Raw genomic sequence first — 17,885 nt, forward strand, 5'->3', positions numbered from 1 at the left:
TACTCAGTTTGTTGCAACAGGTTATATGACTGATCTTTAACCCTGCTCATTAGTAAATTTTATACGTATGTGGCAGAATTCAGTTGAGATTTGCTTTCATTATACCATATCACCTAGTGGTGGGGTCTTAGGGGAAGAGACATATAGCTCTCATCCACTAATATTTAGCCTAAGTCATTTTGCAATCTCCTCCCACCACCAACTCCAGCTCCCCCACCTCACCTGGCTGAGAAAAAGAGTAATTTCAGAATCAACAAGTGTTTCCACGTCCTTTGTAAAATACTATATGTAGTAATTTTATTTATATCAATTTATTTATATATATACATGTGTGTATATACATATGTATATTCATTCTAGTTGGGTGGTTATATTAATAAAAATTTATATAAGACAATAGAGATACAGTTTAATATTAAGAAATATTTTTAAGTGGACAAATTAAGTAAATGAAATTGTTCAGTGAATGAATACATAAAGAATTAATTGGTTCACAGATTTCACAGCTGACAAGGATTTTAAAGGCCCAGAGAGATCATTTCTTTGACTCAAGCAAACTGAATCAGTAGATCACAAATGCTTTTCTCTTTTGTCGGAGGAAATTCCACACCCTTTCTTTTAAAAGAAAGTTCTTTTAAGCATTACTTTTATTGATAGCAATAAATGAAATCATCTTACCTCTAAATGGTACCCAACTCTGATGAAGGCACAAAGTGGGTCAAAAGCTCCAGTACCACAGGTCAGAAGGTGTGTCCTATTATAGTGATGCAAAACCCGAACATAATTGGCACATTCACTCTAAAGCAGGGAAAAAAAGCAGAAATGGGTTAGTGTAATAAAAATGTCTGGCCCTTTTTTCATTTCTGTTTTCCTAACCCTAGAAATCTCATGTTTAAGTCTCCCTTGGCTAGAGGAGGTAACAAGGAGCAGATGGAAAAAGGACAGAGACCAGCAGAAGAAGAGACCAGGGTGACCCATGCACATTTTAGTTAGTGGTGATCCATGAATTACATTTACTAACGAGAGTGTATCATTTTCACGTATTCTACTACACAATTGAGGATTTAAAAAACCACTATTCAGAAATGTATTCAAGTGCAAAGATTTGCATGGCAATACATTCCACTGAGTAATTAAGTTATTCCCAAAGCTTTTATTTTTTAAAAGTACATATAAACAATGAATCAGCATAAAGTCAGAAAACTAATAATTAGAAAATGCTTCATTAATGCATAAGGAAACATGCAGACTTTAGGGCATTACAGAGTTTTGATGTTTGAGAAAATATCTATCTTCAAACTCAAATTCACTGAAATCACTTACAAAATTTTAACACATTTAATCACTAGGTGAGTTTTATGATCAGTATGCTGAATTAAAAAAAGAGTTTAAAATTGTTTCAAACCAACTTGGCTAAATTAATCCTAGCAAACACCTTGTTGGCAAATTAGCTATCTTTAGCTTATTTAAAATAAATTATGAGAGAAATACTAAACTTTTTAATGCTAAATATTACTTTGGGTAACAATACATGCAATAATCAGTAAATATAATGTTTTATAAGGACAGATTGTGACTTTAAAGGCTCCCACATCACAGTATTAGGATGAAAAAGCCACAGAACCATCTCACCATAAATGGTTCAGATTATAGCATTCCCTTGGTAAGAATAAGGAATGCACTGCTGAACTGATTATCCAGGGCATACAGACAAATTTATTTCTTCAATTTCCCACTCGTGTAGCATTTTATTCTGCGGGTGACCCATATAGTTGGAAAACTCTAATCATTCAGGTATGGGGAAAATATTCTATTCTCACACTGCTATAAGCAGCTGCTTTTCATCTCTTGAAACACTGTCACATCTTGACTGAGCGAATTAAATCACATTTCGGCTCAGTTGGGCTGAGATTGACAGAGCCTAAGAGCGTGTTCAATTAGTCACCATCACGCTGCAGACTAAGGCAGCAAGAATGTCTTGACTCACTCCTTGGCTGTGAGCGAGTTGCTACAGGCAATCAGGAGTTGTGTGTTACTCTTTTACATGATATTTTGTTTTCTTACTGAAAAAAAGGGTAAGTTAACTTTCAAAAGGAGATGTGCATGCCTTCCTCCCAAGACGAGTATGGTGTCACGGGCCAGCTACGCCTCGCACATGACAGTACCTCTTTCCTTCAGGTTTTAGTGTGCTAGGCTCTCTGTCAGAGACGCTGCTGCTGCACAACCATCTCCCACCCACACACCGCAGGGACGCTGTGGAGAAATGGAGCACTGATTCTCTAAGGAGGACAGACCTTACAGACATCGTGGAATAAGTCAGGCATATTTATTGCCTTCTTCTTTCAAACTTCTCCTTTCTTCTCCTTTTTTTCTTCATTTGTTTATAACTTACTAATCAAAGTGCAATGAAATCTCAAAAACAATGTGCTTAGCATTTCCTCAAATTAAAAAATTACCTGCAATTATTTTTCTCCCAAATACATAGGAAATAAGCGTTAGTATAAAGAATTTATAAATCTGGGTTGATTAAAATATAATAAAACGAAGATCTGGATGACACCTCAGCTCCCTTTAACTCTACATTGAAATTAATTTTTATATAATTACAAATATGTAATGCATATGTACATATTATATATGTATATGTGTATATATTTTTTTTTCTTGCTGAAATGAATTGCATATGTGAATCTTAAGAGCGAATAAAAGGCCAGGGATTGGATTCAGTCCTCTGTGATTGACCAGGGATATAACTGACGATTTCTTTAATGTACAATGCATAATACTTACTGCATCTTTTCCTTTCATTACGCATTCTTCTATTTTTAGTGCTGTACTAGGCCAGTGTATCTGAAATAAAACATAATATACTATTATGCAACTAAATATAAAAATAAACCACACTGAAAAACCATTTCATTTTGTTCTGCAATTCAATGTTTCCATTTTGTTCTATTTTCTGAGAAGATAAAGCAAGACTTTTTCTTCTTTACACCATTATTTGCACAAAGACACTTATCTTTGAGTTTATACTTCAGGTTAAACCTTATTATTATTATTTTTAAATCTTTTTGAAGCCTTACCTCAAGTCTCAGCCCTTCAGAGACCGCCCACACTTCAACCAGCCCTGCTCTGTACTTGACCTACCATAACCTCTGCCAGCCAGTCTTTCTCTTGAACCTGACAGTCTGCCCCTATAAGTTCAGGTACCCCCTTTGAGTTTGCTTTGCATTTTTACCACTTAGCACAGAACCTGGTGTGTGGTGGACCCTACACACCATGCATGTAATGTTTTCTACATGAAAGGATTAAAGCATGAATGACTCTTTAAGTGCTAATTTATAATATATCACCTAATAATATACACCACACAATGACTTTGAACATTTTTTAAAATATTGTTTACCTCTACCAGTTTCCCACTGGATTTCAGGAAATTTTCATTATATTTCAAGTTTGTTGGTTTCTTCCTTGAAGAGAGAGAATATACCAAATACTTCTTTTTCATCTCTAATATTACCTAGCACTTCGCTGGGGCCACAGGCGGAAATCAGTAAACACTTGTTCTCTGATTCCACAAATTTCTGACCATGAAGTGTATATTTTTAAGGAAAGAAAGTGTTTTCTCCATCATTTCCTTTTCTTTTCTCAGACTGCTTCTGTTCCTCTTGTTGCCCAAACTATAGAATTAATTATACCATGTGCCTGACAGTGTGATAAGAACTTTCAGTTTTTCTTTCTTCTGCTTTGTAAACCCATGTGCAGAGGTTAGAGTCTGTCACACTACTCAATTCACGGCTCATTATTATCACTGGTCTTGAAAGGTCCCTCTCTTATTCTAACTATTTATTTCCTTCCATTTCCCTCTCCATGTTCTACTTGCATCCCTCCAGGGGACAATCCTTGTAAACTGTGGCCAGGAATCTTTTGTTTGTTTGTATATACTCTTACAAAATATATATTATTGCTTTTTGTGCACATTTTTAAATTTATGTGAATGGTATTTTTTAATTTATGCAAACCCTTTCTCGTCTTTTTCACTGGGTTTTTAAGATCCCTCCACAGTCCAATGTATACATATAGTCTGTTGTTTCTAATTGCTTTGTAATATTCAGGATATGGATCCCCCTCATTTTCTCATCTACCCTCCCAATGATGGACACTCAGATTGCCTCCAAATCTCTGCCACATCAAACACTGGTACATCTCTGTACATGTCCCTTGGGGATCTGTATAAGAATATCAGTGGTATCTACGACCAGGAGCAGAATTGCTGGGTCTTGGCGTAAGCATATACTTAATTTGTTAATGTAGTGGCAGACTGCTCTCCCGAACAGCGACATGTTTCTACTCCGCCAGCAATTCTCACTGACACTTGGTATTGTCAGCTTTCTAATTTTTGTCCTGAGCACTTTAGATTCAATATTTAAATTAATCCCTACCACAACTTGATCAAAGACATAGTATTATTTGGGAGTTTCTTTAAAAAGAAGCCTCTGTCCAGCTTCACAACGCAGTAGATCCATGCGTAGGAACCAAGGAATGTGATCCATTTGAGTAACTGTAGCAACTGGTAAGTTCTCAAGTGTTTCCTGTGCCTCAAGACCTTAAGCCTCCTAATTAATAGTTTATCCCCACATCTGCTGGATCAATCACCCTCCCCCCGCAGACTGAAAAAGCTCAAGCAGCCTCCTTTCTTGTGTCTCTCTCAGAATTCCATGGAGGACCTTCTCATGCTAACGTATCATCTTCATGGCTCTGCTGGTCAGGTGGTGATGAATTCCATTTTGAGGAAGGCTGGCTGTCACCAGAACACCCTATAGTTTTTTATTCATTGCCTCCAAAGGTCTGCACCTTGGATCCACGTGCACTGCTATAAAGAACTCCTAAGATGTTCTCTCTTGCTCTCCTACCTCTATGGCCTCTTTGAGTCAGGCTGCATCAAGGATGGTTCCCTTCTTTCTGTAGGCAATCACCTTCCATTCTCAAGTTAATATTTTGGTAAAGGAGTAGAAATTTCCCAGTAGAGTAGCTTGGGCCTCTCAAGATATTATTAATATTTCTACAAATAGTCTTTTTCTCCTTAAGAGTCCTCAGAGTCTGGATTGAGAAGGGTTCAGGTATAGCTTCCTACTATCCAGTGTCAATGTTTCCTGTCATTAGACTCAATTGCTAGGTCTGTGCCAGTAAGCCAGCCTCTCTTCCTATCTATGGCAATTTATTTGTTTCCTTAAGCGCCCTATAATCTCTCCCTGATATCTCCTCTCCCTCTACCCACCACTATCCCAGCCTGTGCTCTGCTAGCCTGGAAAGACATTCCGGTTATGGAACCACATATTAGATGTTGCTGATTGGATGCATTTTCTATTTGAGTATACTGTTTAATTGTTTAATTATTTTTAAATTAGTGGCCAATATTCAAAAATGAGAAATTTTGCATAAAAATCAAAATTTCTAGTTTCTCTAGAAAAATCTGAAGACAAGCAACAGGCATACGTTCCTGTGTGGCAACATTCCACTGGAGCTGAAAGTCTGAAGTCTTCTTTCAATGGGACTGGCACTCTCTGATTTGCTTCAGACTTTTCTTTCACCTGACTGGCCCCTATAGGCACTTTAGTTTTTGAAATCTGATATATATGTTTGAATCCCAAATATGGTCAAGATTTAAGCTTTTTTTTTTTTTAAGCTGTGCCCCTAATATCAGGTTAGGTACTTATAATATGCTAGAAGTGGAAGAGGCTTATCAGTTAACTCACACATTATGTAGCCAAACCCACTCCCTGATATACAAACAATATAGGGAATTCCTAAAAGTGGTGACAATAGCATTTTATTATCGTGATCCTCATATAATTAAATTTATTATCACAGGAGTAAGCAATCAAGTTTGAATTATAGTTACAAAATATTACTTTGATGTTCTTATTAGTGCAATGGGCCCCCAAAAGTTTCTTACTAACAATATTCAGCATCATATGTTCTTTTGCTTTCATAGTGTAGTATATAAACTTTTAAATGAAAACACACGAGCTTTTCTTTTATGTTGTGACACAGAAAACAGACAAAGGAAAAAAGTAGGGATGTAAGAGAAAAACAACTAAAAAGCCAAAAGCACACACATATCCTGGTATCAGTGTTCTTGACTGTAGCAATGAATCCATCAGTGGATCACGCACGACTCAGGAAAGACATCATGCAAATACATCAATATTAGGTTCGGCTGCAGCCTTGCATCAGCCTGAGGTGAGTCACTGACATCATTATACAGTAAGGATCCTGGAAGTGAAGCTGGGGAATTTATAAACCTTATTGATTTATTATTTTGGAAAAAGTTCTTGCACCAAGGGGTAGATTTTCTCAGATGACTTCTAAATCCATTCTAACTTGAGATTCAATTTGGTTTTAGAAGTATGATTTTACTATGGATGCATAAATTATTCAAAAGGAACTTCTATAATACATGTGTGTCTATATATATATACACGTATATATATATAAACATAAAACAAAACACAAACTCATTTTAGGATCATTTATCATTGGAAAGATTTTCAGGCCTATTTTTATTATTGATATGAATAAATTAGAGAGCACCTCATCTGTAATTTAGAATAATGTTTTACATTCTTAACACACTAACTTATGAGATACAAGACTCTTCTTCTTATAATATCAGCATCCCTTCTTATTCATTTTTCTTCATTATGTAAAATGATGACATCTTTACACTGTATTTCCACAATTTGAAAATATTAGATAACTAATTCTTTGGAAAAATATACCAAGTTCAGCTTTTCAATGTTGAAATAGATCCAGGTCAGTAAAACTACCTCAATATATTATCCTATATTCCCCTAAATCACTGCTTCATAATGATTATTTCCAGGACTATTTTGAACATGCTATTTGGGGGGCAATTCTCCATAGTATGTCTACACATTTATTGACAGCTTTTGTTCTACACTATCATGTCTACACATTTATTGACAGCTTTTGTTCTACACTATCATTTCAAACAGGCTTGGAAGATGGAGACTGAATCTCCCTCGAGGGCAAATGGAAGATCTGTTTCCTGACCAGGATAACAAAGATAATGTCTCCCTCTGGGTTAAGGCTGGACAGGTTTGCTAGAGTTTTCTAAGCTTGAGGTTAATCAGGTATAACATGTTCACTGTGTGTGCAGTGTCTATCTGGGCTGCTATGCCTCACTCCCTGAGTGACTTGAAGGGGAAAAGGCAACTGATAGAAACATGAAGCCCATGCTGCATGCTGTGCTGTGAGTAATCCAGTCCTTTGTCTCTGACCCAGGAGTCTCATATCTTCTGCCAATATCTGTGAAATGGTGACAGGCTAACTTATTGTCTTGAAAGCAAGGTAAAATCTCAGACCCCTTCACGGTTCTTGAAACAAACAAAAGACAATATAGTATGTGATGGTGAAGATTCTAGTATTGTCAGAATATGTGTTGTTTCTAGCAGCAAACCTAATAATGGCAATTGCTCTAGGAATAACAAAATCATTAATTTAGGTACATTTTACAAAGCGTTTCACGATAAAATCTTTCCTGATCACTTTTTCAATACATGGTATTTCTCCCCCCTTTGATCCTCTATATTGTTTTTCTTACTTTATCTACCTTGGACTATAATGATTTGTATACTTAACTTTAGTTCTTTTATTAGACTATAAATTACAGAGGGCAAGGCAGAGACTTATCTCTGTATCCCTACCAACACCCACCTGGCACAATGCCTTAAATGTAGTCACTGCTTATTCAATGTCCTTTGATTGACTTGTATCAATCAACATACCTTTATCACATTCTTTGAAAAATCAATTCACTGAAGGAGCTTCCAGCAAAATTTGAGAAATAAGACTTCAACGACATGAAGATGTCATAATCAGTGTCAGATGAATGAGACAAGTAACAATGTCCAGTTTAACCAGGAAGGAAATCCTGTAGGATGTTAGCAATAACTTAGGCTTTGAAAGACTAGTAGGATTTCTGAGGGCAGAGCAAAGGATCTTAACCAGAACATTTTGGGCAGATGGAAGGGAGAGAGGTAGAGATTAAATTATGAACACTCACACTGTAAAGTCCAACACATGGGAACTCTCCAAAGAAACAACATAATTATAGATTTACTGGTTTTGTTTTTGTTATTGTTGTTTTGGGTTTTTTTTTTTTTAACAAAATTTAACAGGCTCAAGACTGCATTCAAATGTTCACTAAGGTGAGAAAAGATGACAGAGAAAGACCTCACTGGAAATGGAAAATTATTTTAAAGCTATCATGTACAAATGTTCTGCCAAGATAGTAAGGGAAATGATTTTCTTCATTTGTTTTGGCAGTCAAGATGTCTTTTGGTTCTGCTCCAGAGTTTAGCATCAACAAAAACCCATAAAATTAAACTATTTGTTCTGCACAAAATATTTTTAAAGGCAGTTAAACAACAGGGTGTAATGATATTTCCAAATTCCCTGCACCAAAAAAGGTACAAAAAGCAAAAGGTTAAATACACATCATTTCATCTCAATACTCCTACAATATAGTTTAATTGTTTAAATGCACATTAACAGGCCATTTACTATTCCTGCATATCTCAAAGGAGAAAAGAAACATAAAATAAAATAAAAATTAAATTACAAAGTAATTTTTTCTGGACTCCCTATTGAGTCTCATAATTATACCAAAATTAAAGATTTAACAACTTATTGTTACAAGATGTTACAACACTTAGAGATTTAGAAGAGCAAAAACAAGTAAACAAAGAAGAAATCATTTAACTGTCTAAAAAAAGATTATTTCCTTTTTTATTTAAAAAAATTAAATAAAATGATCCAGTTCACATAAGTCTCTCTTCATGGAATATATTTAAGTGACTAAGACACTATTATAAATTCATCTAATATTCTCTTCCTAATTCTATTATTCTAATCAAAAATTTTCATTTATATTTTAGTTTTTCTTTCTATATTTTACATCTATGTACAGTACCAGTGTCCATCAATGTAATTTTAATTATGTCTTATAAATATCATTAAAGTCAAGAAAATATATTTTGAATATGACACATTAAAAGAGTCCTAATGGTTTATAAGTGGTAGTCTTTAACCTGACACACGCTATCCTTCTCAGTGTTTATGCTTTTATACTTAACTATAATGACTGTCATTACTCAAATAGTTTTTATGCCAGAATTATAATCTTTTGGACTATAGACAATATTTGTACTTGAAGTGTTTATACTCCAAAGCATTTGAATTACAACAATATTATAACCACATAAACATTATTGGTCTGATGCATGCCCCTTTTAATGGATGAAATTTACTCAATTGCTGTCATTAATGTGAAATACCATCTGCCATTTGTATGCAAATTATATTTTAATGCCTTTCTCCCACTCAATAAAAAATTAAATTCTAAAATACAAGAATTTTTTTCACCTTTGATGCAGTAAAGTTGAATAAATGAGAAAAGTATAAACATTTTTACAAATGTAAGTGTCTAACAGAGCTATATCTACAGATATCCAAATTAAGTAGCATAATTTTAGCTTAAAATAATAGTAGTGAGAATAATTTCAGGAAAAAAAGCTGAAATTTAGAAACTTAGAGAAAAACTATGGGTGAAAGTTTGTTAAACTGGAAGTTTATTACTGAATATGGAATATTCTATGAAGTCCCATAAAATATAGCTTTAATAAACAAATATAATCACTTTTGATTGCTTCATGGAATGAAAAAAGAGAAGAAAATTTTACACCTCAAACTAGTATTGCTATCTTCCAGAGAATAATTTTGATTTGTTTTTCAGGAAGTCTTAGTAATTTTCAAATGTGCACAGATTCCAAGGGGCTGTAAGACAGAACAGACAAGCTAATCTTCTATCTGTGGTTGGACACTGGAGCCTCCCGGGGCTCTCAACCTTTACTGTAAGTAAACAAAGGGAACACAGTTCCTTCTCTTACTAGTCTGTGGTTTTTCTCCACTATTGTCACCAACAACTAACTGTCTCACTAGTTCATTAATCATTGCTAAGGTAAAGCGTAGTCAGGAAAATGGAACAAGAACCAAGAGGAAAGAAAGACCTTATAACAAAAGGCAGAACTAATGGTAAACTGAAGACCAATTTGGGAGACATGAAGTTCACATCAAAGCAGTAACCTGGTTCTCAACGATACCACAAAGAGCATAAGCTTCTAAGACAGATGGACCTGGTTTTAAATTCTAACTGCTACTTACCAGCTTCATGGCTCTAATCTCTTCCTTCCATTTATCCAACATGCTGCTGCTAAAACAATCACACTAAACTACAATTCTAACTATGTTTATGCACATATTCAGAATCTCCCACTGGTTCCTGCATTGCCTAGAAGATTAAGTTTCAACAACATAGTAGTCAGTTTTCTTCAGGATCTGGTCTCAATCACATTTCCATCCTTAACTCTCACTCTGTACCCTGTTCCCACCCACATACCCCCACCTCACCTATCTACTTCAGCCAAGGATATTAGTCACTATTTCAAACTGCTCTAAGATTTCTGAACTTCTTCCCCCGACTCACTCTGTTCCCGCTACCAATCTGTGTGAATCAAAAGCCCAACTATCATTCAAAGTCCAATTTAAATTATATCCCCTCCAGGAAACCCCACCCTCAGCTTTTATATACTTTCTTAGCTTTTTATTTGGACCTTTATTATAGTTCTATCCAAATTGTGCTATGACAGATGTCCATACATGTGTCTTCTCCATTACATTATAAATATTTTAGGGTGGAAACCATTTTATTCATTTCTGCACACTTCACATCTCCATATATGTTTCTAGAACTTAGCTGAATAGCCCCTAAAAATATATAGTACACTTACACCTCACTTAGAAATGGCAGTACATTGGAATCATGTGCTGATTCTATTTCTATTTTAGATAATAATATGATAGCAAATATTTAGATGGTACTACCTATGTTCCAGGTACTGTTGTAGGCACTTAATGTTTTTTTTTTTTATTATTTCCTAGAAAGTTCCTGATGAAATCAGAGTTCTAATCTAAGAAGTCTCACATTATCTGTGGATTTTCGAGACATTTGAAGAGAGTAACTTGCAGAAGCTACCCTCTTTTGGCAGGTGGGAGGTTCTCATATTAGAGAAGACAAATGGAATTAAAAAGTTATAATTTTTACAGTGAAAAGTATGATTTACCACCAGGATTGACTTTTCTATTTTTGAGTGAAGGTCAAAGGTCTTTTACAAACGTGACATAGATACAACAGAGCGGAATTTCACTGTGAAAGAGTATTATTACATAATCTAGGAAATGCAATGAATTAAATGATTTATAATGCAAAGCCAGTATCTAAAAAAGACTAATATAATACAGTCAGTCTGTTAAATGGTAAGTTCTTATCCATTTCAAAATTGCATGAGAAAAATCAGTCTTATATGCATGTTTAACCATGTAAGTTCTCATTATTATCTATAAAACAATTATTTATTTAGGGCTTAGAGGGACACATAATACTGCAGTATTTCACAATCTTGGATGTAGTTTACAATCACCAGAGAAAGTTTGAAAAAATACCACTACTGGGGCCGGCCCAGTGGCGTAGTGGTTAAGTCCGTATGCTCCACTGTGGCAGCCAGGGGTTCGCAGGTTCGGATCCCAGGCGTGGACATGTGCACCGCTTATCAAGCCATGCTGTGGCAGGCATCCCACATAAAGGAGAGGAAGATGGGCACAGATGTTAGCGGAGGCCAATTTCCTCAGTAAAAAAGAAAGGGATTGACAGCTGATGTTAGGTAATGGCTAATCTTCCTCACACACACACACATAAGTACCACTACTTATTCCTCAGTTCAGTCTGGGAGCGGAGCCAAGGCACAGATATTATTTACAAGATCATCAGTCATTATTAATGTACAATTAAAGTAAGAACTACTTCCACACTGTAAAACAGGATCTATTACCCTGTTTGCCAGTGGGGAAGTGGGTCAGTGGTTGGTGAGGGAGAGGGTAGAAGACAGACAAAATTAACCTAAAAGAAATTAGAGAATAATTAGTTTGAAAGTAGTTCTGACAATTAAGTACAATGGGATTTTCAAGAGGGCAGACACCGAGGAAAGTCAACTTATTAGATGATGTCAGCATTACCAAAAGACACATATTCATTCTTTCAGTGTCTGGGTTCTTTGAGTACCAACGTCTTCAAAGATAAACATAACACAGTACTTAATCTTAAGGAGCCATCTTATAAAGTAGACTGACAGCCTATTTTAATACAATATGAGAATCAAAACCAGACCAAGGGATAAGGAAGGTCTGGGAGAACCTTCTCCAAATCTAGTTTAGAGGAGAAAGAAAATAGCGTAAAAGAAGAAAAAGTGGCTACGTTTCAAGGCTATTCCAGGGAAGGGGAATGTGTAAGGATAAGGAGGTATTAAGGAACAAATAGAGATTTCTGACATCACTAACCATCGGGGAAATGAAAACCAAAACCACAATGAGATATCATCTCACACCTGTTAAAATGGCCAATATCAAAAAGACAAGAAATGACAAGTGTTGGAAAGGGAACCCTCATGCACTGTTGGTGGGATTGTAAATTGGTGCAGCCGCTACAGAAAATAGTATGGAGGTTCCTCAAAAATGTAAAAATAGAACTACCATATGATCCAGCAATCCCACTTCTGGATATATATCCAAAGGAAATGAAAACAGAAGCTTGAAGAGATCTGCATTCCCATGTTCACTGCAGCATTATTTACAATAGCCAAGATTTGGAAATAACCTAAGCATCTGTCAACAGATGAACAGATAAAGATGATGTGGTGTATATATACAATGGGATATTATTCAGCCATGAGATAGAAGGAAATCCTTCCATTTGCAACAACATGAATGGATCTTGAGGGCACTATGCTAATTGAAATAATTCAGAGAAAGACAAATACTGCATAGTATCACTTATATGTGGAATCTAAAAAAGCTGAACTCTTAGAAACAGAGACTAGAATAGTAGTTGCTACATGTGTAAGGTGATGGATGGTAATTTGTCTTTGGGTGATGAACATAATGTAGTCCACGCAGAAATCAAAATATAATGATGTACACCTGAAATTTATATAATGTTATAAACCAATGTTACCTCAATAAAAATAATTGTAAAAGAGAATATTAGCTGCTAGAAGCAAGGGAGTGGGGGAAATGGGGAGATGATGATCAAAGGGTACAAACTTCCAGTTAAAAGACAAATAAGTTCCGGGGACGTAACGTACAGCATGGTGTTAATAATATTGTAGTTAACACTATTGTATTATATACTTGAAAGTTGCTAAGAGAGTAGATCTTAAACGTTCTCATTACAAAAAAGAAATGGTAATTAAACGTGATGGAGGTGTTAGCTAACCCTATGGTAGTCATCATTTTGCAATATATAAATATATCAAATCAGCATGTTGTACACCTTAAACTTACACAACGTTATGTGTCATTATATCTCAAGAAAGCTGGAAAAAAAGTAGAAGTGATCTGTTGGCAATGTCTTGGCTTGGAGAAGTGGAGATTAGACTAAAAAGGTAGACAAGAGCAGATCATGAGGGCCTACATCTTTGCTAAACTGAGAAATTTATGTTAATTTTTAGTCAAAATTCTTAGAATGTTTTTTTTATAAGATGGAAATTATGGAGGAGTTAACTGGTGCCTGAAAAAAGAATTCAGGGAATGCACCAACTTCAATTGGAAAAAATCACATCATTATTTGCACTAATCTCCAACTGAAATTTAGCTCTTCTATCATATAAATGTATGACACAAACCACTATAGTATTAATAGTATCTGTGGTTTAATAACCAGGAGACATAATAGACATTTTAATATTACGTTAGAATTACTGCAAGTATCTCAAAATATCATTAACACTCATAATTAATTTGAAATTATGGCACTTATGAGACCTGTTACTAGATCTTATTATTTAATATGTTAATAAAGAAGCTACACATTTTCATATTACAAATTGTTATTTTTATATTTTGATAGTTGTATTTCAATAATTTACATTTTGATAACTTTTGTTCGATATTTTACTTTATAATCCTACATATTTGCTTAATGCATTTAAGAGTCCACAGACTTCACCAGACTGCCAAATGGATCCATGAAACACAAAAGAGTTGAGAACCTCTATACCAAACCATATTTGTTGCTGATTTTGTAGAGGAAATGATAACGTAGAAAAGATAGAAGATAACCAATCTTTAAGAAAAATCAACAGGCTAGGAGTGTAGAAGGAGTGGCATTTCATAAAAGAAGAAAGAGCAGCTCCTCTGTGCAAGGAGGGAGATAGAAAAAGTCATACAGAAGCAGTAGACTTGGTGGTGGGACAGTGAGGATCAACTTGTTTAATGGCTTCTGTTTTCTAATGAAGTCAAAAATTAAAGTTATTCATCTTCCCTGAAGAGATCATCAGGTCTAATCCATCATGACACAAGCCTGTTGACTATAGGCACCATGGGAAGCATTGACACCCCCAACCCCCGGGTCAACAATCAATACTTGGATTCATATCCCCATACGGATCTGTATAGCCCCCAATCTGACTCCACCCTTCCGAACCTCTCAAATCATCTGGAATACCTGGTCTGTCATTAGCAAAATCCCCCGTAACTTCCACCTTTCTTCCAGTGTCCCTTTACTTTCTTGCTCTAATAAAAACCAGCTTGTCCCTTGAGATTACGTTTTCTCTACCAGCCATCTCTAATGGTGGTGGCTTCTTTACTCTGAACTCACATGTGAGGAAAATGTTTTAATTGATCCTTCTTGTCTCCTCCTGATCAATGTTCCCTCTCTCCAAACTTGTGTACCCAATAAAAACTTAAAATACAACAGTAAAAATAAAACCCTAGCTACTGTGAAGCTCATATGACCACCACCATACCACTTGCTATCCCTCCTCCTTGTAGTCATCTACCATCATCGCCTGCCATGCCCTCCTCATTAACTGAAATTTTTTCTCCCCTAGAGTACTGCCTTTCTCTTCACAAAGATGATTCATCAGCCATCACCCTGGCCAATCGATGCCCTATCCTCCGTTCTTTCAATGATCTGGTTCCTCAATCTATCTCAGCCACACACTCCGATGTTACTTCTCTAGTCCTCCACAATCCAATACGGGAGCCACTAGCCCAAACTGGTTATTGAGCCTTGAAATAGAGCCAAGGGGCATTTTATTTAGGAGTCTTCTCAAATATTACTTGCCAGAAAATCTCTTCCTGACCACCCTATCTAATACAGCAACCCGTTTACTCTCATCTTCCTAATCTGCTTTATTTTTCTTTATAGCACTTATCATCATCTAGTATTATAGTATGGTATTATTTTATTTTTTGTTTGTATTTTCTAACTTTTTACAATGTACATGTCCTGCTTCTGAGATAATAATTGGGTTATTAGAATTACAATCAAATAAGTAAAACTAAAAATAAATAAAAGTGAAATTGCAGTTGCTAAAATAGTGAGGTACTGGGCAGGGATAAACAAACGAATCAAGGGAAGAGTGTTGAGGAATATGTGGATCAAACAGGCCAGTGGAAGAAGGTTTGGAGAGTATGCATATCACCAGGAACTCAAATTTCGCTGGAGGGAGTGGGACTTTATATACCCACTTTCCACTTTGGAAAACTATTTGGCATTATCTCGTACAGGTGAACATTAACAGCAATTAACCTATAATCAGCAATTCTACTCCAGAATATATACCCTGGAGGCATTCCTACACATGTGTATTAGGAGATGTTTTCTAGAATGATCATAGAAACACTGATAAAACAAAATACTGGATACCACCCAAATGTCTTTTGACAGGTAATGGATAAATAAACTGTGCTATCTTTATATGATGGACCATATTACATACAAGCCAAAGTGAATAATGAGTTTATATGATATATAGCTTATACACATGTGCCAAGCATAGTTCTTGGTCCTTTACTTACACTAACTCATTTTTATCCTCAGAAAGGACTAATATTTTCCATTTTACAACTGAGGAAATAGAGGCATAAAGAGGTTAAGGAATTTGCCCAATGTTGTAAATGCAGAGGCAGGATGCGAACCTAGAAATCTAATTTTTGTTCCTAATCCACTATTCTACGTCTACAACCAATGAACTATGCCATAAGTAACATGATTGAATCTAAGAAATAATACTGAATAAAACCAAACAAAAAGCAGTCCCAGAAGACTGCAACATACTATTGTATATCATTTTTACATAGCTCAAAACAAGTAACACTAAAAAGTATACTGTAGAGGGAAACATCCATTATGATAAAATAATTAAAAAAATAAAAGCATAAAAAGGATAAACATAAAATCCAGGGTAGTAATTGCTTCTAGGAAGCAGGAGGCATGAGGAGGGAGAGACAGAAGAGACAAAGGCAGCTGCATCTACAACGGGGCAGGTGATATTTTCATTCTTTTTTTTTTTAAATTTTTTGTTTATTGCAGTAACATTGGTTTATAACATTGTAAAAATTTCAGGTGTACATCATTGTACTTCTATTTCTGCATGGATTACATCATGTTCACCACCAAAATACTAATTACAACCCATCACCACACACATGTGCCAAATTATCCCTTTCACCCTCCTCCCTCCCCCTTTCCCCTCTGGTAACCACCAATCCACTCTCTGTCCCTATGTGTTTGTTTATTGTTGTTATTATCTACTACTTAATGAAGGAAATCATACGGTATTTGACCTTCTCCCTCTGACTTATTTCACTTTGCATTATACCCTCAATGTCCATCCATGTTGTCACAAATGGCTGGATTTCATCGTTTCTTATGGCTGAGTAGTATTCCATTGTGTATATATACCACAGCTTCTTTATCCATTCGTCCCTTATATATTTTCATTCTTGAGTTGGGTGTTGGGTTCACAGGTGTTAATTTTATTATTATGCTTTCTAACATACATTATATTCTCTTAAGTATCAAATATCACATTTTAAAAGATTAAAAACTAAGAAATAAATATAAAGCGAGAAAGTGAAAATGGGCTTCGGCTACTCTTTCAAGGGAAGAAGGAGGGATGTGCTATTACGAGGCAGATATATATTTAAGGGAGCACTTTTGTTTTTTTTATGGGAGGGTCTGGATCCTGCTTATAGAATGATGAGCTAGACTTAATGGTTTGACCTGAGGCAATTTTGCCTTCCAGGGTGTATCTGGCAATGTGTGGAGATTTTTTTATTGTCATGACTCCCGGCGAGGGTTCTACTGGTATCTACTGAATAGAAGCTAGGGATACAGCTCTACATCCTACAGCGCACAGGACACCCCCTTCCCCAACTTAGAATAGTGCAAAATGTCAACAGTGCTAAGGTTGAGAAACCCAGAGTTTAGATAAAGCAAAGCAGGAGAGATTAAAAATATAATAACAGGTACATAATCGAAGGAGCAAGGTCCAGAAAAGACAGGAAGAGAGCTTGGTCCAGGAGCAGACACATCACATCTTCAGAGCCTGGACAGCACTAAGGCCGCGACTCTCATTCTTAAGTCCACTCCTTTAAACAGAATGTCAATGAAGCAGACCTCATCTAACCTGGCTGTTACTGAAAACAAACAAAAGGCCTGTGTAGAGTTTTATTGCTAATCATTCTGCGGAAAGAGGCAGGAAAAGTACAAAATAACAAACGCAGGTGGGGTGAAGTCACCTCAGAGCTAATGAAGCTTAAGCTTTGGGACTCATTGCTGGCACTTGGCCCTTCTGTAGCCCTGGGAGGGACCTTAGCAATTTTGAAATTTATGTTTGAATTAATTGTATTTCGTGAAGAGGTCCACCAAATTGTAGACACTTCAGGCCCCCACAAGATGA

The 17,885-nt window shown here is 35.8% G+C and overlaps 1 protein-coding gene across 1 annotated transcript in view; it reads right to left on the reverse strand.

Moving 5' to 3' along the window:
• SEMA3E (semaphorin 3E) overlaps positions 1-17,885 on the reverse strand; it is a 250,643-nt gene that overhangs the window by 88,904 nt on the left and 143,854 nt on the right. Inside the window, exons 3-4 of the mRNA XM_058524644.1 lie at positions 2,791-2,850; positions 679-798 (exon numbers count right to left, since the gene is read on the reverse strand). Coding sequence (XP_058380627.1) covers positions 679-798; positions 2,791-2,850 — 180 coding nt within the window. The remainder of the gene's footprint in view (positions 1-678; positions 799-2,790; positions 2,851-17,885) is intronic.

Source organism: Diceros bicornis, chromosome 3 (genome assembly GCF_020826845.1).
Source record: "Diceros bicornis minor isolate mBicDic1 chromosome 3, mDicBic1.mat.cur, whole genome shotgun sequence".
Lineage (NCBI taxonomy): Eukaryota > Metazoa > Chordata > Mammalia > Perissodactyla > Rhinocerotidae > Diceros > Diceros bicornis.